The sequence below is a fragment of the Opisthocomus hoazin genome, chromosome 1, assembly GCF_030867145.1.
Source record: "Opisthocomus hoazin isolate bOpiHoa1 chromosome 1, bOpiHoa1.hap1, whole genome shotgun sequence".
NCBI classification, from domain to species: domain Eukaryota; kingdom Metazoa; phylum Chordata; class Aves; order Opisthocomiformes; family Opisthocomidae; genus Opisthocomus; species Opisthocomus hoazin.
Window position 1 is genome coordinate 143,171,780 of NC_134414.1, and position 22,964 is coordinate 143,194,743.

The 22,964-nt window shown below is 46.6% G+C and overlaps 1 protein-coding gene across 1 annotated transcript in view; it reads right to left on the minus strand.

Moving 5' to 3' along the window:
- Positions 1-20,679, minus strand: part of ST8SIA1 (ST8 alpha-N-acetyl-neuraminide alpha-2,8-sialyltransferase 1) — a 145,185-nt gene extending 124,506 nt beyond the window's left edge. Inside the window, exon 1 of the mRNA XM_075439669.1 lies at positions 20,424-20,679. Within this exon, the coding sequence (XP_075295784.1) occupies positions 20,424-20,662 (239 nt within the window). The 5' untranslated portion in view covers positions 20,663-20,679. The remainder of the gene's footprint in view (positions 1-20,423) is intronic.
- Between the last annotated feature and the right edge of the window lie 2,285 nt (positions 20,680-22,964).

Below are 22,964 nucleotides of genomic sequence, written 5' to 3' on the forward strand. Positions count from 1 at the left end.
AGAGATTTAATTTATAGATAGTTAGTGTGATGAAACTCAATCTGCTATATCTATAGGTGACTACACATCATTAAAATCTGTTGTTTATCCCCTGGCCTAGACAAAAGGAACACAATCACAGGGAAGTGATTTTTTTTCTGAACATAGTAACAAAAACTGCCATAAACCTTACCTCCTCTAGCACCTCATTAGAAAGCATAAAATGCTGATGCAGAAGTAAACTTTTGCCATTTGCTCTCAACAGTGCTGCCAACTCACTGACAACTCTACAGAAAACATCTCTTTCAATTACTTAACGCGTGCTCAGACCTCCACTCTCAGCAACGCTCACTGCTGCAAAGTAACCTAGCTAGTGTCTAACAGGAGGCCCAGCAGACACTTTCCCACTTTCCACCCACATCATCTCATTCCTGAGTCGTGCCACTCCTTCACTGGCAACGTAACCCAAGCCAAGTCCCTTTGGCCAGAGCCACAGCACCAATCCACTGTTCACCATCACAGCTATACCCTTTGATTCCAGGGTGTATGAAACATTGGGAAATTCCTGGGTCAGACTTAAGCAGCCGACTTAAGCACCCCGTGTTTCCTCTAAACACGTACTCTGCATTTCTATTAGTCAACTGCTGCTTTCAAAGGACACGCAGAGCCTTATCATCCGAGCTATTCCAGACCATAAGAGGAGCTGGCAGGATTCCCCCCACCACTTCCCCCAACCCGCTGGAAAGAATTTGCCAGCGTAATCAGGGAACATAAACCTGGCCTTTCAGGACAAATATTGACATGGCACTGAAAGCCAGTTTCTGAAACTCACATTTCCAAAGCTCCCGTAATTTCACTGGCTCATCACTGCATCTTGTCAGGGCTCTGAAACAGTCCTTAGCACAATCCAAACAGCTTCAGCCATCGAGGTCAGCACATATTTACAACTCCAGCTTCCAACTCACTGCACGCTGTTTTGCCATTACCATTAAACAGCTGCTATGTGGCAGCACTCACTGCAAACACGGAGCTTCAAAACACAGCGCAATGTTCAGCGGTTTGGGTTTGGTTTCAGGGGCTTGGTGGTAGGGAGGTTGCCTAAACAGTCATAGAAGAAGCAGCAGCAGTAGAAGCCAGCCAGTTGCTTCGCAGTGAGAAAGAAGAGGTGAGGAGGAGACAGGAACCATGTTGGAGTCTACCCTAATCTAAGTTTGCTGCGCTATGCTCTGTGCTGCTGGGAGTAAGTCAGGAATGCACAAACCCCATTACTCAGAGCAATCAAACACCTTCCCTGGGGATAAACATGATTTATGTACTAAGCTCTTTTAGGCCTAAAGTCCTGGCAAAAAAAACAACTTATCCAACTTCACCCCTCTGTCTAATCTGGTGGCCTTTAACAAGTTAAAACTAAACACCAAAGCAGAATTCCTAAAAGCTTGTCAAACACAAAACTGCAGAGATTACTACATGCTATGACTCCTACCCAACTTTTCCAAGATATTTATCTTCCATCTACCCCTCTCGCCTCTGCCATGTGCCGGACCGGCCCCCAGCTACACCATCACATCTGCACAGGCACGCACGCCGAGCGGGCGGTCTTGGGAAACCCTAGGCTTCCAGAGCCGCAAAACAGCTTCCCTACAGCTAGGGGAAATGTTCCTGTCAGAATTTAAGTCTGGGGTTTTACCTTCCCCCTCCTTTTTCTGCTCCACCGGTTTAGAGTTTTCCATCCTTCTTGGAATTCTTTATTCCCAAAAATCCAGTTACAGGGTTCATTACAGTTAAAGTAGTAAATAGGTGAACTGTTGCTGTTTAAATAGCTACCTGGCGTACTACAGCAATACAAAACAGGCTACCTTGTAGTGCCTGCAAGAATTATATATAGCGCAACCTAAATAAAAGCAAAACCTGAAGCTTTTGACATATACAGCCACACATATCACAGGAAACTATTTTTGGCTGACGGACTGTTGAAATCCTACATTTAATTAGCTGCTGCGCTCTAGTTTTCACAGACTACCCAAAATCCAAAGAAATCTAAATAATAAAATATAATGGTACTAGGTTCTGAAAAGAGCTGAAAGGGGAATTTATCAACCAGCAGCTACGAACAAGACATGAAACTCACAGCCATGCAAAGTCTCTCCAGCTGGCATGTCCAAGCGATCCCACTGAATAGGAAAAGGGGTAAGAGGAGCTGTACCACTCCTGAAGAATTACACAAACTCTGCACAGGTGGAGCTCCAACAGCCAGGGCCCTTCTCCACAGCAAGCAGGCAGCAAGCTCAAGTGTGGTGCATCTGCTCAGACCTTCTACCTTCGTCTCATGCTAGGTAATCACCATGGGGAACAAACTATTTGAAGACAGCAGAGACACCGTTTAACTACTGTCAAGGAGCACTCTTCTGCCCAAAGGAGGAACTGACTTCTTGTTTCCCAGCCACCTTCTGCCTCTCCTACTCTATCACTTCACCCCCAGCTGTCAGTGGTCTTGAGCAACTCCCCGTCTCTCCTACAAACTGATGAGTAACCCAAGTTTACTTTTACCCAGGCATCCACGTTGTCAGTTCCAGAAGGGTGAGGTATAATGCCCGCAACAGAAACCTCCTTTAAACAACCCGAGGAAGAACAAACTCTGGGTCCATTAGGACTTATATCTCCCTGACATCTACAGGAAGGGCAACACAGAGTGATGCAAGCAACCTAAGAGATTTCCAGAGTGTGTCAGGGATAATTTTTGATACAGATATTGATGGGTCATCTTAAGCACTGGTTGGGGATGTGATAATCCATAGAAACCTTGACCCATGAAACAGTTGCATTCAAGATCCAGAGGGGAGTGAGCAAGGAGAGCAGCAGATTCTAAGATTTATTGATTGATCTTGAACTCCTCCGTTTGGACTGGAAATAGCTCATAATCAGTCATGAATATTGTGGAAACTACATGTCAAAAACAAGGGTCCCACAGCAGAGGCTCGGCGCAGAAGCAGTCCCTGGCCCAAAGAGACGGTCACCCAGGACGCTGTCCCTCTCTGACCCCTTCCTCCCCAGCCTGCCGGGGCAGCACCGGACTGATTTCACGATGGACTCCAATACAGCTGCTGGCTTTGTGGTTTTTCTGCCTGCCACTGAGTGAGCATGAGAAATGTGTCCTGTCAGACAGATGAATGTTAGTCTCCATGACCACTGTGAGAAGACTTTCACATTCACACTCACATGACGTGTACTGCACAAAAGTTAACCCAACATTTGCTTTTCAGGAATGCTTTTGACTGAGCTTTTCATCACATTCAGAGCTCCCAGGCCTGAAACTAGCTGATTAAAATTCACAGTTTGAGAGTAACCAGCAACTGGGCTGTCCAATTGCCAGCTTTTTAAGTCTCAAACCCATCTTGAAAACTCACTTTGCAGCTCAAGAATGCATGACAACTTGTACAGCTATATTTAATCATGGGAATGTCCTTCAGTTGGTCTGTGCTACTCATCTCAAGAAATTCAAGCAGTTAATTATTTAGAAAGAAGAATCATATTTCAGAAGTAATAACTGTACAATTTTAAATAACTCATTTTCCACAGTAATTAAACTGTTTACTACAGGGCTGAAGATGAGCTATTCAGTTTCCAACAGCATGGTGACATTTTATTTTCTGGTACAATGTTACAATCTAAAAATAAACCAGATAAATAAGAAAAATAGTACAAAAAGAATATATGGGCTGAAGAGGAAACATTTTTTAAAGACATATTTTTAAGAACTAACCATTCTGAGAACACCTTCATTTCCTAAATTAACGAAAGTTAAGAAGGGATTGATTGTTTATGTATGCACCAAGAATATGACAGGTTGTTATAATTAACAACAGTAATTTTCAATGAGGTATTAAACTAAGTTACTGAAGGGCAAGCCTCATAAGAATCTGAGCCATTGATTTATTTGGGAGATTATACTACATATCCGTATCTATTGCACGAGTTTCTCTGCGACATTTGGTGCCAGCCCTTGACAGAGATAGGAAACTAAATTTAATGGACCTGATCTAGTAATCTGTCCTACTAAAGACATTTCTGTGTTCTTATGCGCTGTAATAAAAGTCTGTTATCAATTGATTTACGCTGCACACTTCTCAGAAATCTGCCCAGCAGATCCCCAAAGGGTGTATTTTCATAGCCACTGGAAAGCAGGTATATTTAGGGCAGAAGCTAGAGGATGAAAATGCTGCAAAAGAAGAAAAAGAGAGAAAGAGAGAGAGAAAGAACACCTGAGACAGAATTTCACCGCTTTCCAATCTGCCTCCTGCCTGGTGAGATCAGTCCGGCGAAGGTGCTGGCATTTGACAACCAGAAGCACAGAAGCTTCACGTCAGCCCCCACAAATCCCTTGCCTTCCCAGAGCTGTTCCACAGTTTGGAACCAAATCTAGCCAAGTGCGGATGGCCAAGGAATTCTGGAGCAGCTGAATATCCTCAGCCCCGTGCAGTTTTGAGTCCCTGTTTCTAAATACACATTACCTATGCATCTATTTAATGACAACCATGTGTATGACCCTGCTAGAACACCAAGTGAGAAGTCGTCTCAGCAGAAATGCTATGAGTGACTTCCAGAGAGAACAAAGAGTGCCTTTGTTTTAAAGTCTCATCCCAAAACCGTAGCAACCAACCCCAGTTTTAGATCTGAGAAGTCAAAGAATTGCTCACCAAAATTCATCATCCCTAAGCGTGAGCTGCTGGTGTCCCAGAGGACAGTCTAAATCTCAGCAAACATAAAGTTCACTAGATGCCAAGTCTGTGGATTGTCTAGTTGGCAACATGCAATCACAGAATGAAAAAAAACCAGAGAAACAAATGTTGTTTTCCTGTCTTCTTGCTAACCATATGGACATTTTCCCTACCACAGCTCTTAAGTAGGACAGGTACCAGAGATAGCTGCAGTGAGTGGGCTGTACTCCACATATTTCATCACTCTACTTCCAAATCTCACCACTATAACAGTCATCTCTAGAGCAAAATGATTCCCATTCCTCCTATCTTGTGGCATGAAAATGCCCTCTCCTATTACAGTTTCATAGCCTCTCTTATACCTCACATAGGCCATTAAAACTGGACCCTCAATTTAATCAAGTGATCTGCTTCCATCTGACACCTGATCTTCTTAACTGAGATTGTAATTTAACTCACGTTGTTTTAATTAACTGTTACCTCTTTGGGTTATCTTGCCTAACTAACTGAGCTGTTCTTAAATTGTCCACTTCACCAAATGTTTCATTCTTAATTGACTGCCCTTCTGATTTATCTACATATTTGTTGTCAAATTTCCTAACTACAGTCTTTCTTTTTCTGCTATGCTGCTTCACATAAATGTTTCTTTACTTTATTGTCTGCTTTTAATGTTTCTTCTTCTTCAGCCCCCTGCTATTACAAACAACTCGCCTCTATTGTGTCAAACCCTAGCAACCTTCCACCTCCCTTCCAGCCTCCCAAGGCCTCTCCATCTCACCACCTTACCATCACCATCTCCCACCCTGCCCTCCAGGCACACCTATTTTCTTTCCTTCTGCAGCATCCCACTCCACAATCCCTTCCTCTCATCCAAGAAGAGAGTTCTGACACATCTACCAATAGAAAACTCAGGTTTTAAGTAAGAACAGGAATAGCTGAAGGAAGACATCTTGTCCCTGAGAACAACCAGCAACCACAACAAAACCAGCACAGGGAGAGGAGAAGGAATATTGTACGTGATTTGTCACAGGCAGGAAAGAGCATACTCTTGCCCTTGAGAACATGAGAATTTGTCTGCTCCCAGCCTGATGGCTCACTATGGTTTATGGCTTTGTCTGAGCCAGGGTCCCAGCAGGGGACGCTGCCTGGGAGGAGGATAGAGGTCTGGCAGCTGTGGAAAGCTGCCTGCCCGCGGTCACAGAGGCAGCCGCTCCCCACCAAGCAGGCCCACAAAGGCTGAAGCAGCTGGAGAGGCACGGCTATGACAGCCAGCAAGCAATTCTGAGGGCACCTGGGAGAAAATGATATACTTTAAATAGGCATGGCAAACAAAGCTTAAGTGAAGGGCATGAGCTGACATGCCCGTCCTGTCCTTGTCACAGACTTCAGAATTTGTTGGTTAACTTCAGCAATATTGGAATAGGGAAGAGGAGAAGTATCACATCTGATTAGGGTCCTGCAAGTTTCATGAAAGCTTGGGTAGAAAGCAGACTCAAATTTACAAGCCCCATGCTGGTGGAGCTGTGCACCCTGTACTCAGTCAGCACCTGCCGCCTCTTGCTCCACGGTAACGTCACAGGGGACGAAAGGAGCTGAGGGAACTAGGACAAAAATGGAGCCCAATTAGCACTGCTATTTATAGAGCAACTTGCTCTTTCAAGTCAGAAGAGATGCTGGTGACTGCTGAGGTAGTTTTGGAGTTGATCCAAAGCATTAATCTGCTTCAGAAACACCGGGGCAAAAGTTATTCTTGAGCCAGCACGCCCGCCACGTCACCTGCAATCAAGTTCTCAAGGGATGGCATTCACCACCACCTCCAGGCACGGAGGGGTGCGAGGGCCTGACGAGTGACAGGACGTAAGAAACCCTATTGAATAAGAAACTGAAAAGAAACTCCCCGCTGGCACAGTTGTAACATTTCTTTCCCTTTCTAATACTGGGAAGGTCCAGATATTACGGCATAAGACTGCAACGGATCCCTCCAGCAAAGAGCTGCTAAAACGGCAACAGACACCGGGGTTCAGAGGAGGCGCTGGTCAGCAGAGATCACATTACAGCAATACTGGCTGAAGAGAATAACTTTGAGTTGAGTCTTCATGATTTGCTTCAGTTTAAAATAAATAGATGAGTGGACCAGCGCAGGTCTGCTATCGAGACACTCAATGTCATAGAAACTTTGATAAACAAAGAAAGAAATGTTAGTTTGTACTCTTTTGAGAGAAGGCGTACCAGCTTCCTCAGGGGATGGACAAGCCCAGAGCATCCAAAGTACTTTTCACTGTGAATCAACTTTCTTAAGTTTTATGGTCTTTTACAGTATTAATATTTAAAAGATTCTCCTAAAAAGAGCAAGCAAAAAATCCTAACCAACCTTCAAGTAATTAATGCAAGAAATCCTTTAAGTATGAAGATAAAAGTAAAAATTCATTAAATAGATCATTCAATCTACCTATTCCTTCAACTAGGCATCTTGATAGGAATATTGCCTGAAAGTTGGTCTAAAAATACTTTTAAATTACATTCATGTGCTCGATGCCTAGTCCAGAGCCAGTACATTTTGGGAGATTTTCCTCCCCGATACATTCAACCTATTTACTTTCGACCCAAAAAGGCGATAATGAAATGACAAAGCCTAGCTGCTTATGCATCAAACTTGTTGAAAGCTAATCTGTTCTTAGCAGTTACCAAACTGTTTAAGAAATACCTGTAGACTGGTACGAGTGGAAACAACTAACTTCTCAGGACTTCTAGGACTTCTTTTTAAGTTCACTAAGGCAAAGTAAGTTATTGACAGCAAATGGGAAGGAGTGTCTCACAGGACAGACTGCACAGCCACATAAGACACCACCTGAAACCAAACGATTAAGTCAGATTTGGGGGAGAACTTATTAAGCTCTACAGTCCTGAGCAAGCTCATATTCCTCTAGGCTGACCCGTGATTTCAAGCAAAACCACACTGCACACATGTTTCTGGTTGTGCTACAGAGAAGAGAACCCGAAGCCCACTGGAAACCCCACCAGCTCATTTGCCCCCATGCCAACAGAGGTAACTTTGCTTTTGTCCATGATGTAGATTTGCTGTTCCGCAGCACAAGAGAAAGCAGAATTTGTACTAAACTTATAAAACTAACTGACAGTATAACTACTCAGGCCAGCCAATATATTTTTCCACAGATTAGGTGGGGAAGAACAACAAACTCAACTCTCTGAGCACAAGACTTTCACTAGCAATGGCCTGTCTGACAAGTGAAGCACAAAACAGATTTTTTAAAACAAAATGAGAGAAAGCACTATGTTCACTTATCAAAGACCCAAGGCAAAAAATAAACATGTTATCACATGCTGGACCCATTAGCTTTTACTGAGCTACACCAGATAAGTGTTTTCACTTGTTCTGTTGTCTAAACAGAACTATCAAAACACATGATTTCTCTAATGATAGGTTTACTTTTTTGTTGTTGTTACCATTTTTGGATCAGCTAGCTCAAGTTCCACACTCTGCCATCCCCTTTTGGATACACTTAAACATTTAAAGGCAATGACTGGAGTGGGATAGAAAAAATAAATATCTCACGTGCATTTTTACTGCTTCATCCAACTGGGCATGCTAAACCCTGGAGATATTCAGCATTTGTCCATAAGGCTCAGCAAGTGTGTTTGTGCTAGATGCTTGGTGGGTGCCAAGACAAAATGTTCAATTAAGTGTACGACCTATAAAGGAATGCCCAGACTGGTTTGGTTTCTCCTATTCCCTTCACTGTTGCAGTTTCCTTAGTTAAAAAAAACAATGCATCTAATTGTAGGTTGATATGTAATTCTCACTACAGCAATCCCTAGCATTTAAAAATCATGAGTCAGGCCCCCAAAATTATGATTAAGGCACAGAAATTAGACATCTCAAAAACAACAACCCACAATGGATTTTTATTTGCGTTTTGGGGCCGCCATTCATGCTTTCAAGCCCTTCGCTTTAGCTATGAGGTCTAAAAAATTCCTTCTTCGTTTTTATCCCATGAAATCAAGACTATCACACAATCGCTTGATTGCAGGAGCTGGCACAACTATTACAAGGGTGGGCAACAGCAGACTTTGTAGCATTCCCCAACTCCTATTAACTGCTCCTAATCGCAAGCACACCTCGTTCAGCATCTGCTCCTGCTTTGCTCTGGGAGAGGAGTAACCATCACCAAACCAGGCGAAATTTTGCAGGTGGACGTCGCCTGCATCGCTCCCAGCTTTGGAGCCTGAACAACAGCCAGGGTCATGGCCCTTGGCAAAAGATCTCCTAATACTTCTGAATTAAGATCCTCGCAGTGATAAATTTTAAATTCGTAACCAAGGAATAGCCGTGGCTGAAGTATACACTTTCTGAGAACTTACAGGTGTGCTGTCTGGTTTACAAGTAACTCTTCAGAAGTGCGGGACAGACATATGTAGACAGACTTCAGTTTCTCATCCCATCAGAATTTCATAATTAATATCATAAAAATTACAGAGGTCTAGTAAAAAGCCAATAAAAATTAAATCAAGCATGTATTTCTTTCAAAGGTATTTTTCACTCAATCTGGGTTGCAATCAACAGTTCCAGCATGGCCCATGATCTTTCTGTGCACCTCACAGATCATTCTGTGGAAGTTTTTTTGCCTCCTTGCTAGAAAAGCATTTTTCCCCCCTTTTTCCTGCCCAAGGTGTGGCTTACTTTCATTGAAGATTCTCCCTATTTGTTCACATCCCTTTTAAAACTTTCTTTGTTTTGACTTTTCTGGAAATCTTACTGCTCTGCAGAAAGATCTGGATCACACAGAAACATAGCTTTCCACTGATGCAAGCTCTTTAGCTCTACATTTGCCCACGCAGGCTTGTTCAAGCATTAACATGAACTGCAGGCATCTCGACAGTTCAGTCACTCCAGAAATGGCTAGCCTCATCACACCCACCAAACACGCATACACAGACTAACCTAGACTCCCCATTTGCAGCAAATATTCAGAAAAAAGTTTGGAAAGTCTTAACCCATGTTAGGTAGCAGCACACATCACAAAGAATCCTACATAATATAACGCAGAAGCATCCTCTGTGCTTCAGAACTGCACCACCTCACTGACCTCACAGCACTGCTCTCACCCGTTCCTGTGCTTACAGACTATGGGAAGAAACAAGCCAATGCCTTCCCCGCTTCACAGCCCTCTGCGTCTGCTCCCTGTTCACTTGTTTTCAGGGTTAACAATTGCACAAGTTGCTCTGTCACAATTTGTCCCCCTAGAGCAGCCATCTGAGGGAGGCCAGGAAAGGCAAGGAGCCCTCCACGTAGTTGTGCAAGCAAGCCGTAGTAAGAGAGAGACTTCTCCCCATCATTACCATTCTCGTCTGATCCAACAGCACTCCTCCGCTATTGCTTCAGGAATATTGCATTTCCTTTCTATCCTGTATTATGGCCATACCCTACACGGATTTATGCTCATGCCTTTTACATTGTCATTAAGTAGCAAATGGGACAATACATGAGACTGCAAAGAGTCTGAACCTTGCTCAGACACATAAGGACGTAATGCTGCCTGAGTGGGCGGACAGAAAAATCACCCATAAAGAAGCAAGGGTAATCTAAAGATTACAACCTAAACGTGGCACTTCCAACTACTTAGGGATGTCTACTGCAGCACTCGCTGCTGCAGTCCAGTGACAGAGCCCACAGATCTTGCAGCTCCCACCTTTCTTGGGGCTCCCAGCGTTCTCGCTCCCACCAAGCTTCCACATGACCCAGAGACTGAACGCACCAAGTCGATGACTCCCACGGGTCAGGTTCACCATGAGAGAACATGAAGACCAACTGCAAAGATGCTTCAAGAACAAAGAGTAACAAATAGTCATGCTCAGCTCCTCAACGAGCCTTACACCTCCTTTCTCTGCTTTGCCTCCTTGCCTTTCTTCAGGTCCTAGTTTCCTCCCGTTCCACACAAGGAGCTCTCACTGTGCTCCCAGTTGCTGCTCAGCACATACCATTTCACCCTGATAGAAGGAATAATAAGAAACATGAATCTTTAACAAAGTAGCTTCAGTGGTATTTTCTAGTTTTAGTTTCAGCAAAGCAGCTGTGTGGAAGTTGCAAGCTGTCCTTATAGATCAGCAAACTTAGCAAGGACAAGACAGTGGTAAGAGCAGGAGAGCAAGATGAGACCAAGAAACACCAAAAACCAGCTTTGCTGTTTTCCAATGAGACAGACCGAACTGAGCATGCACAGCACTCCGGAGGTAACTAACGGGCAAATGACAAAGACTACCGATGAAAGACCACCAGAGACCACCCAGCAGCTGTAATACACCTGCGTAAAGGACAATTTGAATATATCCAGTATACTCCTTCTTGGAAAATGATTAATATGCATATTGCAGTTGTATTTAGCCTGAAATGAAAGTGTGTTTGGCACACGTGTGCGGAGGAGAGATCCCCCGTGTGCCCGGCGCCGTAAGAAAGAACACCTGCTTATCAGTATACATTGTACTGCTAGGTTATTACCGGATCTTCGAATCAACCCTCCAACTCCTATGACTGCAGCAGCAGTCTCGAGGAGCATCTGAGGATGACACGAAGGTGCTGTGATGGAGCCAGTGTGTAGGGCACCGAAAGACCCCTGTGCTGCAGGGCGAGTGGCCATGAGAGACAGGGCCATGGTGCAGGGTCCAAAGCCCAACGCTGCGTGAGGCACCAGGCGCGGCACCAGGGAACACCACTGCCCAGGGGCTGCCAGCGAGTGCAACGTGACGGCACGAGGCTGAGGGGTGCACGGCTGAGCGGCAGCGCTGCTCGGTAACTGAGAGATGACAGTGACCAAACACTGAGGACAGATCTGGGGGGCGGAGGAAAATGCACGTACCAGGCAGCTCAGCAGGGCAATGGCAGCAAACAGCACACCAGCTCTACGATGGCTACGTTTTTTCTCCCCAGATGGGACTTTGATAGAAGATAAGAAAAATGGGAAGAACGGGGAACAAAGAACAGCTAAAGGCGAAGGACAATGGTTGAAGCCAGCAGTCACTTAGCCTGCAGAATCAAAAGTGTGGTCAAAAGTAGAGAACCTGAATTTCATCAGCAGCTGAAGATTTATCCTTTGGCTTCTTTATTAACCTTAGGCTCCAATTAATCCTTTCCCATGTTTTTCCCCACAAAGGCACGTGCCTCATCCCACATGCGTGCTTTTAAATACTGAGCAAGTCAGAGCATACAACCTATTACAGATGGTAACATATCATCATTGAAATACTGGTGAGGACTTGTGACAAGCGTAAGAGTGTGAAATGCAACGAAACTATTTACCCATCAGTAATTAAAAATTTATTGACATTTAGAAAAAAGAAGACCATGCAAGCATTGCTAACACTGCAACTCATTAGGCAAAACGAAGTAAAACTGTAAGTTACTATCCAGGAACAGGAATCATGTTCTCATGTGAATAACATAGATGGAATAAAGACCTATTCTATTCCCTTTTAAACACATTAATGCTTAAGCAGAAGCCACAGAAAGAAGACAAAAAATTACACAAAGGCATTAAGCCCTTTACAAGTAGTAAGGTGGTACCTCCAGGCACCAGTAGCAAGAAGGACCAGTACCTCCAAACCCTCTGCACAAGTATTTGAATCATTCTTACAGTGAACATTGAAGTGGCCTGTCACTAGCAAATAGGCCAGGTATTTCTTCGCATTAAAAACTGTCCTAACAGAGGGGAAAACCCACTCCACTAATCAAAATTCCTAATCTGCATAGCTGGGATAAATCTCACCACACACATTCTTGGACTGAAAATCCCTCCGAGCACAGAATGTCTCTCTGCAAACTTATGGCACCGTATAAATTATAATTTCTGTACAGACTGCTAATTGTTCACAGGAATCCCTACTGACTTCAGTGATGACCTCGACCTGAAGTTCAGTCACAAGAGATAACCACGTCATGGAGACACGATTTCCTTAACTTCCTTTATAACTCCATTTCCTTCACTGTATAAAAGTACCTGGGGAACCAGAATCAAGTCTCCCCTGACAGTCAAAAGCAAAAAGATTCAAACATAGCTGAGTCACTTGAGAGTCTTCATCCCATTTGCCATCAAGTCTAAGTCTTACAGACTTTCACTGAGAGAGGCAGGCATCAGTGAGCCTTCGATTCAGCATCACACCCTCCCATTGCATATTTGAGTGCTTTCCAGGGTGGTTCTCAACTTTCAGGGCACTTCCGAGTACTGCCTACATACAGCGACTGATACTTCCATTGCCCTGCGCTGGGACGTACAGTGCTGCGGGACTGACAGCGCGAGTGCAACATCGGATGCCACAGACACGCCGCACATCGCGGTAGACGAAACAGCACTACCAGAGCTGACACTTGGCCAAGACAGAGCACATAGCAAAACATAAAAATCTCCTCACTGGGGAAGGGGGGGGTTGGAAATGGTTGGTTTGTTCGTCTTTCATCTTTGACAGGAAATACAAAGCCATTACTCCTCTGTCACAGCGATGGCCACTCCAGGCATTCCAGAAATAGGCAGAGCAAGTTTTCCCACAGGAAAGTAAGCAAAATAGCTGATCTGTTTTCCTAGTGCTCCTTAAAATACAGGCGAGCTATACAGCAGCTTTTAAATTCAAGCTGGCTGTGCATCCTCAGAGAAGAGCAGACCTTATAAGTAGAGGCTTTATCTTGCTACTACATTAAGGCAAAGCCTGCAGTTCACCTTGAAAGCCTGATAGCCAACAACTGGCACATCAAGGATGGAAAACGACAGATGCCCTGAGCATCAGTGGGAGCTACAGGACTCTGAAGGCGACTGGCTACTCTGCAGGGGAGGGAGATACAGGAGTAAATAATTTCACAGAAGTTCTTTATGTCACTGCTATGGATGCTGATCAGATAATCATAAAAGGAGCCCTCCAAAGAGTCTGGGGGTCCCCTGAAAGCTGAGGATGATGTCAAGCAGCCTAAGAAAGGGTATCGACTGAAGAAGTAGTGGAGAGGAAAAAAAAAAAAAGATACACAAAATGGTTGGTCAGAAAATGAAATGATGCTCTCAGCAAACATGGAAGACAAAAAAGCTAACCATTTCTACTCAGCTGTTTCCAGCAGCTTTAAAACCCTCAGAGTAGCCACATCTCCGCTCAAAAAGAGTATCTCTAAACCAAGAAATTCAGGGGGGTAGTTTCCAGGCAGACAGAACAGGACAAGCCAAAGTAATTCAATCTGTTGATTTAACACAACAACAAAAAGACCACCACTCTGCTGGCCAGAAAATGCTTTATAACAATCTAATTTCACAGCCTTCGCCTTATTCCTGAATGGAGCAGTGGGAAAGTGACCTCCAGAATCATGGTTAAAGCCAGGATGTTGTGCTCCACAGTGTGATTCACCTTGTTAAAAATTTCAAATACTGCTAAGGTCAAGGCAGCAGGCACAGCTTCTTCGTGAAGCTCAGAGCTTCCATAATAATTACTTACAAAGACTTTGCTAGAGTTAAGTGACTTACCAGTGCCATGTCCGACCCCACCCTCTGTTTATCTAGCTAATCAGTTTAGATTCCAAGACCTAGGAGAAGAACTGTCTCAGATCTTCCATATGCAAAAATCGTGACATGACAATACCTGAATCTTCACTGAGGTTTCCAACTACATAACACGGATTAATGTGCTTCAATATGACTTTAACTGCATGCAGCTATGTTAAAACGATTTAACATTTAGAACAATTTTTTTTGCATTTTGGCAACCACATGCAGCAAATAGAAAGACTATATATAAAGATTTAAAATTAAGTATTTTTTGGTGCATAGAAACCTGGAACCACAAAAGACTGCAGTCCAGCCAACCTCCTCAGTTCAGCAAAGTTCATCTTCACTGTGGGAGGATAAATTCTAAAGCTGGAAAAACAATTCATTTTCCATGCATTTACCTAGTAGGAACTAGCCTCAAAAATAGGTCTTTTCACATATGTCATCAAACACACATTAAATAGGAGCAACACTCTTGGCTGCTCTGAAGACAAAAACTACAAGTAGAGGAACAAATCACCAGTTACTGTATTATATGGATGATTCAATGCCCATTCCATCCACTGTAAGGCAGAAAAAGGGAACGGACAGATGTGAAAACACACATATCCAGCAGTGTCTGTGTATATACACACCAGACTTTCAGGGCCCTAGTCGGGTAACCTAAATTCCAGTCTCTCTGTTCCTCCTGTTCCCCAGTGCCTGGCCCTGGGCCTTCAGATGCTCCCAGCTAACATGAAAAGAGCCTCAGGGAGTTTGCTACACCCTCTCACAAATGCTGGCAGCACTGGAGTTTTTGAAAATTCAGAGTAAAGCAGGAACCCAAAACTTTGCAAGAGCAGACACCAGAAATAGGGATCTCGGCTGTCCATGTCGTGAGGAAGGCAGAATCAAAGTCTGTAAGAAAATGCTACCTGGGGGCAAGGAGGGACGACACCATGAGTTGGAACTCAGGAATTTAAGTCAATTCCTATCTTGCCACAGCCCTCATCTGCAAAGATACCATGAGCTAACTCTGATAACTAATTCTCATTGTTTTCATGTAAATTTAGGTATCCAAAGACACCTAAAGACCTTGCAGATACAGAGCCAGATCTCTCTAGAGCTTGCTTTCTTCATCACAGCCTCCAAATAATAAAACGGATACGAACATTTCTTTCCTCTCACCTTTAACCTGCTCTTCAAATTGCACCTCTTTGGGAAAACAACTTCCCATCTCAGACGGAGACACCAAGAAACTACAAATTAGAAATACCAGATCATCACCCATGCAGCAAATACAGCCGAAAAAAAGTCATTCAAAATGTTAACAACCAAGTTAAAAACACAGCCAGGCAGTAGCGACACCTACTCAGGAGAGCAAAATGAGCTGGATTTGTCCACTGCCCATGCACAACATTTGAGCGTATCCGATGGTTTCAGGGCAGGGCTTCATGGGCCACAGAGGCCGAACCAATCTGATCCAGCACCTCCCAGCTCTAATCCTAACTCCACTCTCCACATGTCTCAGTGAAAGAAGCAGGAATCATTCAGTATCCGATAAAGCTGTTTAAGCAGAGCAGAACTCTCATCTAGTCAACCCGTGCAATATGAAGTTTCATCTCAGATTTGCCTTGAAACATCCCGGTAAGGATCGCAACGCTCATGTAATTTGCAATGCTCACACCGAAAGAGAAGAGAAAAGCCATCTGAACTAAAGAAGCTCCCGCTGACTTGGCAACAGCATTTGTCTTACCCAGGCGGGGAAGTGACCTGGAATTCTAGTTGTGTGTTGATACGGTCTAGAATGAAAACTGATTTGCACAAGGGGATGCTCTTCAGCGCCTGTTGCGATTGCACTCTAGGTGCAGACATTAACAGCTGGCAGACAGCAGCTGGCAGAGAAGGTTACAGTGGGAAGAATCCCTCTGGCACAGCGCGTAGCAGCAACAGAGCATTATTTTTGCAAGGGACACGAAAGCTAACAGTAGAAGAGGCTTCACGCAGTCCGTCCACATCCACACTGCAAGCACCAGAGTCCTCCACGACTGGATATTTTTGTCCAGTTCAGTCACCGACCCTGTTGTGTGATTTCAGGCCAGTAGCTTCTCCTCTCTGTCCCTGGAAAATGGACAGGAGGCCAAACCTGACGGAAAAGGAGCGGAGAAGCCACCTGCCAAGGTAAGCATGGCCAGCTTGGCTCTAGGGACAGAGGGGACAGCACTGGGGAGCAGAGCCAAGCTGCAGCAGATGCTTCGGACTGGAGGCAGGTCACAAACAGTGAGTCCACACAAGACCTCTGCCACCAGCTCAACCAAGCTACCCCCCGAATAAACCCCGGGTGGCCTTTCAGCATCACACAGAACTGCTGCAGCAGACGCCAGAACACAGTCTGAATCTCAGGGGTAGCCTTTCTGTTGCCTTGCTGACGAGATCGTCCCATCTCTTCCTGAAGAACCTCTAACCTAAGCCACTGATCGCCATCGAACCCTTTCACCCTTCTGGTGGGAGTCCTGACAGTGAACAGCCCACTGCCCCCACAAGCATACTCACTCCCCAGAGGAGGTCCACCCCAGGGCAACAGCTGAGGCAGAAGTGTCAGATAAACACACAGTACTTGGGATTTGCAGTTGTATGGAGGTTGCAAGGCAGATGGAAAGATCCAACTCTGCCTTTAATCAATTGCAATCACTTTAAATGAAATCATCCTAAAGGTATCATTGTATGTCATTTACTTCACTAATAACAAACAGCAATTAGCAACATTTTTGCCTAAATAATTTAAGCAGCACTAGGCCTTTTAAAAAAACCCTAAGTAAGCCATAAAAACATTTAGGGCGCAATAACATTAACAACCTCAGAGGATGATAAGCCATTATACTGTAGGTAAATTAGACACGTTAGCCATTAGTGACTCTAATGATGGTCTCATTCCTATTCTGACCACTTTGTAGTTCAAGATCAAGCAGTTTACCATCTGACTGACAGACTGTTATTAAGCATTTGTCAGAGAAGAGAGGTTTCCATAGCAGAGAGTTTGACTACCCTCAGCCATTAGTGTCCTGAAATTTAAAGGATGCTACTAGCAATAGCTTGCTAGTAGGCTATGCTCAACTCCAAATGCCCAGAACCTGAGGACTTTAAAGGAAGCTACACTCAAATGAGGAAAGGATTTGGACCAGGAGTTCTTTTAATAACCTCAATTGCATCTTCAGGCTTTTCAGGATTTGTCCTTCCATCTAGGAACCCAGTCAGCTCTCGCACAGACACCCATGGCACTGCTGGCAGCGGGACTCAGCACACTCATCACGCCAGAATTACTCACGGAAGCCGTGCATGCAGAGCCAAGGCTGAGAGCACACTTCAAACACGGACTCACACTGGAGTCAAAGGCTTAATCCTGCTCATTTTGTTACTTCCACAAACTGTCCTTACTCACAGCTGCAGTAAGGCAACACACACCTCAAAAGCAGCAACCCATGGCCATTTACACAGGCATTTATATTTGAAAACTGCTTTTGCAAATCCGTATTCAAACATAAAACCCTCATGTAAACCATCCCACAAGCACCAGGACAGTCTGGGTTCTTGCATAAGCAAGAATTTACATGGGTCAGACCTTTACATGAGGTTTCTGGGTGTACGGAGACGAGGAGGAAGGAGCAGTGGAGGCTGAGAAGTTACTGGCACTCAGCTGCCAAGGTTCAACCCAAATTGCCCCAGACAAATTCACTGACCTGGCTAAGTCACTTACTGATGTTGTCTTTGATCCAGGTAAAACAGGCAAAGGGGGAACAGCACTTCTGAGGTTTGAACAGTATGTTTTAATCAAGTTAATTACTCGGGGCAATAATAATCTGCTTCAACAGTAGGAGCCCAGTGAGTTTACAGGAGAAAGATACAAACTCACCAGATGTTTTCTCTGCGTAACAAGAACCTGGCTATTCAAACACCTGCACAGTGCCACAAATGCGACCGTATTGAACAAAGCCGTAATGGCAAAGTTAGCACTTTCTCGTATAGATTTTTAGCACAGATAAATTCAAATTTATTCTTCAAAACCGATTAAAATCAAAATTGTTTGGTATCAGAATGTATCAGGAGGGCTAGGGAGAGTGGTAATTAATGCCATTCTTAAATAATGATGTATTAATAATCTATTAAAACCCACTTACTATTAGGCTATTATGGAAAGCCGTATTACTTCAAAATCTGCACACAGATTTTCTGTGAAGCTCTATACCCCCTTCCCAATTAAAACAGAGACTCGCATTCACAGGCAGTTTCCAGTAGAAATAGAAACTTGGAGTTTTGACAGTGCGCTCGCATAGAGACAACAGGAGCGTAGCAAAGACCGGGACATTTGTTTCTGTTAACCACCTCCCAATACACAGCAGCTCACCTGACACGAATGTCAACTTCATAACCTTCCACCAATATTAAGAGAAGAAAATTTACGCGGCAAAATCAGAGTTCTACGCCACAATTATTTGAATATTACGGTATACTCACTACCTACCTCCAGTGTACGTTTCCTCTTAGAAATTTTATTTTTCAAAGCAGGTTGATTGAAATTTAATTGTACTTAGTGCTGCACCAACTCATCAAGAGACACAGACAAGAAACAATAGCTCCTTTTACTGCAAGCGATTCTCTTCAATAGCATCTCTGAGAGAATCACTATGCTTAGAGAGTGGAAAAACATATGGGCAAGTGGAATAGCTGACGAGCCATGCAGAGTTTTTGTCACTAAACCATGTGGTGGAAATGGTCTAAAAGCTGTTTCTTAAACTGAAGCTGCAGCAGCATTATCCATCCACAAACAACATTTGGTTTACAAACGTGAAAAACAATACATCAAACTCTTCCCTACATTACCTGTCAGGGTAATTTCTTAAAAATCTGGATTCATCCACCCCCAAAAATGGGAATCTGTGGCACAACAGGAATAAGATGAACTAGTAGCTGAGAAGATCGTCCTAGTTTCTTGTGTTAGTTAAGTGTTTTAGGAAAAGGATCCTCCATCTGTACCTTACTGCTAGCCCTGTATTAAAGGGAGGACTTCTTCCAGGCCCATCCAATGAGATGGTATTAACACATGGCTGCTTATCACCTCTCATTGCTCGTACTTCCTGCAAGCTTCGGGGGCTAAAGGAAGAATGTGGTTTGGAAGAACTGTCAAGTTTCTGTTATCCCAGCAGACAAGATACTAAGCAATCACACGCTCGCTCCGGTTCATGACAAATACAAGTTGAGTTGTGTTCAAAAAATAATGAAAAACATCACATAAGGCTGTACACCAATTAAAAAAAACCAAAAACAACAAACAAACAAGGAGTATAAGTCCCCTGGAATTTGGATCTGATTCATTCTAGCACTTGCTAAAGAAAGAGGGCCTTTTTGCAGGCGGCTTGACCGCTACTCGCTCTGATCTTTCATTTGCTGCTTAGAGGACAGGGAGAAAACCCAGCTTCCCTCCGGGGAACGGAGGGCAATCGGCTTCTCTTCCAACTGTCTGTGTTCTACCCAGACAGGTAAGAAATCTTGGAGGGGCCGCAGCCCCCACCGCGCACCCCGCTAAACCAGGGCCGTTCAACCCAGCCCTGCCCGCTGCGGGACCGGGCTCTCCGCCGCTGCCAGGCCCGCACCCCAACGCCCCTCCTCGCCCGCGCAGCTGGGGACGGGGCAAAGCGCCCTGAGGACCACCGCCATTTCCCAGCCGCGCCGAAAAGGAAAAGGACAGGAAAAAAGGTGCCTTTTCAGGCGTTTCTGCAATAAGCCGCAGAGAGCCGAGGACCGGGCGCGGAGCCGCCGAAGCGCTCCTCGCACCCCGCAGACAGTCCCCGGGGAGCCCCGCGGGCTCGGCTCCGTGCGCCAGGCCCCCACCGCTCCCCGCTGCGGGAGGCGAGCAGCGTCCCGCCGTGCGGGCGGCCCCGGCCACCCCGGCCCTCCTCAGGCAGGGCACCCCGCCGGGGCGAGCGTCTCCCCCTGAGGGCAGCTCAGCCTCCGTCCTCCACGCCGAGCCCCCTCCTCCTCCTCCCCGCAGCGAGCCGAAAAGTTTTGCTGGGCCGGGGGGGGGGGGGGCCTGCCCGCCCCTCGCCCGCTGGGAGAAAACAAAGCGCCGGGGAGGAAGGGACGAAGCTGGGGGCTCGGCGGGGCGGAGAGGGCGCCCGGCTGCCCGCCCGCCCCCCGGGTGCCCTTGGGCCGCGCCCGGCGCTACCTCAACAGGGCGACCGCAGTCTGGTTCCTCCTCCACGCCTTGCCCTGCTGCAGCAGCACCCCCTGCACGATCTCCTTCTCGTCGGGCAGCCGGTACGCGGGGAAGACGTAGAGCCAGCAGAGGACGAAGACGCCGAGGGCGCTGGCCCCCACGGGCAGGCGGGTGCGCGGCCACTTCCACGCCGGCCCCGCCATCCTCCTCCCGCAGCGCCGGCGCCGCGCCGGGCCCCGCTCCGGCATCAGGCCCGCGCCATGCGGCACCCCCGGGCGGGGGGGACGGACCCCGCCTCAGCCCCGCCGCCGCCCGCGCCCTAAGCCCGGCGGCCCGCCCGCCGCCATCGCCGCCCAGCCGGCCGGGGGGGAGCCGGGCGCCGGGTGTCGGGCCGGGGCTGCTGCCGCTGCGGCGCGGCTGGCTCCTGGCTCGGCGCTGGCGGCTGCCGCCCTTCCTCACAGTCATTTGGTTCCCTCGCGCTCCCCGCCAGGCGATGCTCCGCCGCCCCCCGCCCTCCCTCGCTCCGCCTCCCGCCGAGCCCCCGCGCTCGCTCGCTCGCTCGCAGCCGGGGATCCGCCGGGGGAGGGAGAGAGAACGGCCCCGCTGGCCCCGGCCTCCCCGCACCTCTCCCGCTTCACCGGCGGGCGGGGAGGCCCCGCTGCGGGCAGCACCCCCGGCACCCGCCTCGCTGCCCCCCCACAGCCGCCGGCCCCCGCGCCGCTCTCCGGCGCCCCCTGGCGGACACTGGCGGTCCTCCCGCCGCCCCGGCCCTGGTGTACCGGGAGAGACGGCGAAGAGCTGCGAGGGTGGTGAGGGGAGAAGAGCAGCTCTCCTGCGAGGAGAGGCTGAGGGAGCTGGGCTTGTTCAGCCTGGAGAAGAGAAGGCTGAGGGGGGACCTTATAAATGCCTACAAATATCTGAGGGGTGGGTGTCAGGAGGACGGGGACAGACTCTTTTCCGTGATGCCCAGCGACAGGACAAGGGGCAGCCTGCTGTAGGTGACCCTGCTTCGGCAGGGGGGTTGGACTGGATGACCCACAGAGGTCCCTTCCAACCCCGACCATTCTGTGATTCTGTGACCGCTCGGCAGGCTCCTTCAGGCCCTTCAGGGCGGAGTGGAGGCTGAGGGACAGCCGGGAGCGCCTCACACCCGAGAGACTCACCATAGTGAGGAGACATTGGCAGCTTGGCGGGACTCAGGTTGTCCTCTGCCTGGCTCACGGCAGGTCAGCGCCGCACGTCTCACCAGGAGGTGCCACCATGGCCAGCGACGGGGCAGGAACCACCGCCGAGCATGTCCAAAGCACAGCGGTGAGTGGCCGCCATGGGTCACCTAGCAGAGGGCAGCGAAAGGAAAATCTGCGGGTTCGGATTCTCGCCACGGAGATTCAGTCAAGCGGCTTCTGAGTCTGAAAACAGACAATCCCCAAACTCCACAGCCCTTGCTGCAAACGTCCAGAGCTTCCTCTGGACCAGCAACCGAAGGAAGCTCTGAAATCATTTCAGGTGAAGGAAGGGGGTCAAGGAGAAAGTTTGGCACAGTTAGAGTCGCATGTCCTGACCATGAGGCAGCAATAAAACAATCACAAGTGCTGGCTGGCTGTTCACGCAGCAGTTTCAGCTGGACATCCCTAGCAGGTACTACTTAGTAAAAAAAATAAACCTGGAAATCTCAACGTGCTTTCGGTGCTTGAGAGGAGGAAAAACATTCTCTCTTTCACAGCGTGTTGCTGTGTAGAAATGCAGGCTGACCAAAAGAACATTGACATGATGATGTCTGACAAACACAGAAATGCCAGAAACTCAGAACTGCATAAGAAATATTGTTTGCATTCATATCTGATATGCTAGAGCTGTCTAGAGCATTAAAGCTGTTTTCTCTGGACAAAATGGGAAAGGAAATTGAGCAGGGCATCTCGTCCAACCTCTGTAACATTAAACTATTTTGAGCAGGATAAATATTTTCGTTTTGGTGAGGAAGGTATTTACCAACAGTAAAATAAACCAAAACTTACTCAGTCACCTCTATTAAAAACAAAAAGAACCATTCCATCTCTGGAGACTAACTCAAAATGTAGTTAGCTAGACTCGTAAAGTGGGAAAAAAAAGTAAAGGCTGAAGTGTGCAAAACTGTATCTCAAATTAAATTCTGCCTCTTCGCTCACCTTTAGCTAAGAAGAGAGACAAACCAGGGGCTTGGTGTTGCTTGGGAAACCGGAAAGCGGAAAAGAACAAGAGAAAGTAGGGATGGCTGCTACTCTTTCACTGTCCAAGCCGCTTGCAGTGAAGCAATTAAAATTAAAACCAGTACAACTGTTCATTATTTCATCGGTAGTGTAATCCCTCCCAAAGTCATACGGGGAGGGACTATTTCTTTAATAAAGGGCTTTTGCTCTCGGACAATGAGACACAAGATTTTGGGATATCTTTTATCCGTGAACCCGTGAGACATTCCTAAGCCTTCCCTCCCCTTTTTATGGATCTGTTCCCCCACGAAGCCCCCAGGCTCTTCGTGGAATTTACGACAGCCCATGGGCTGTCTGGTGCCGC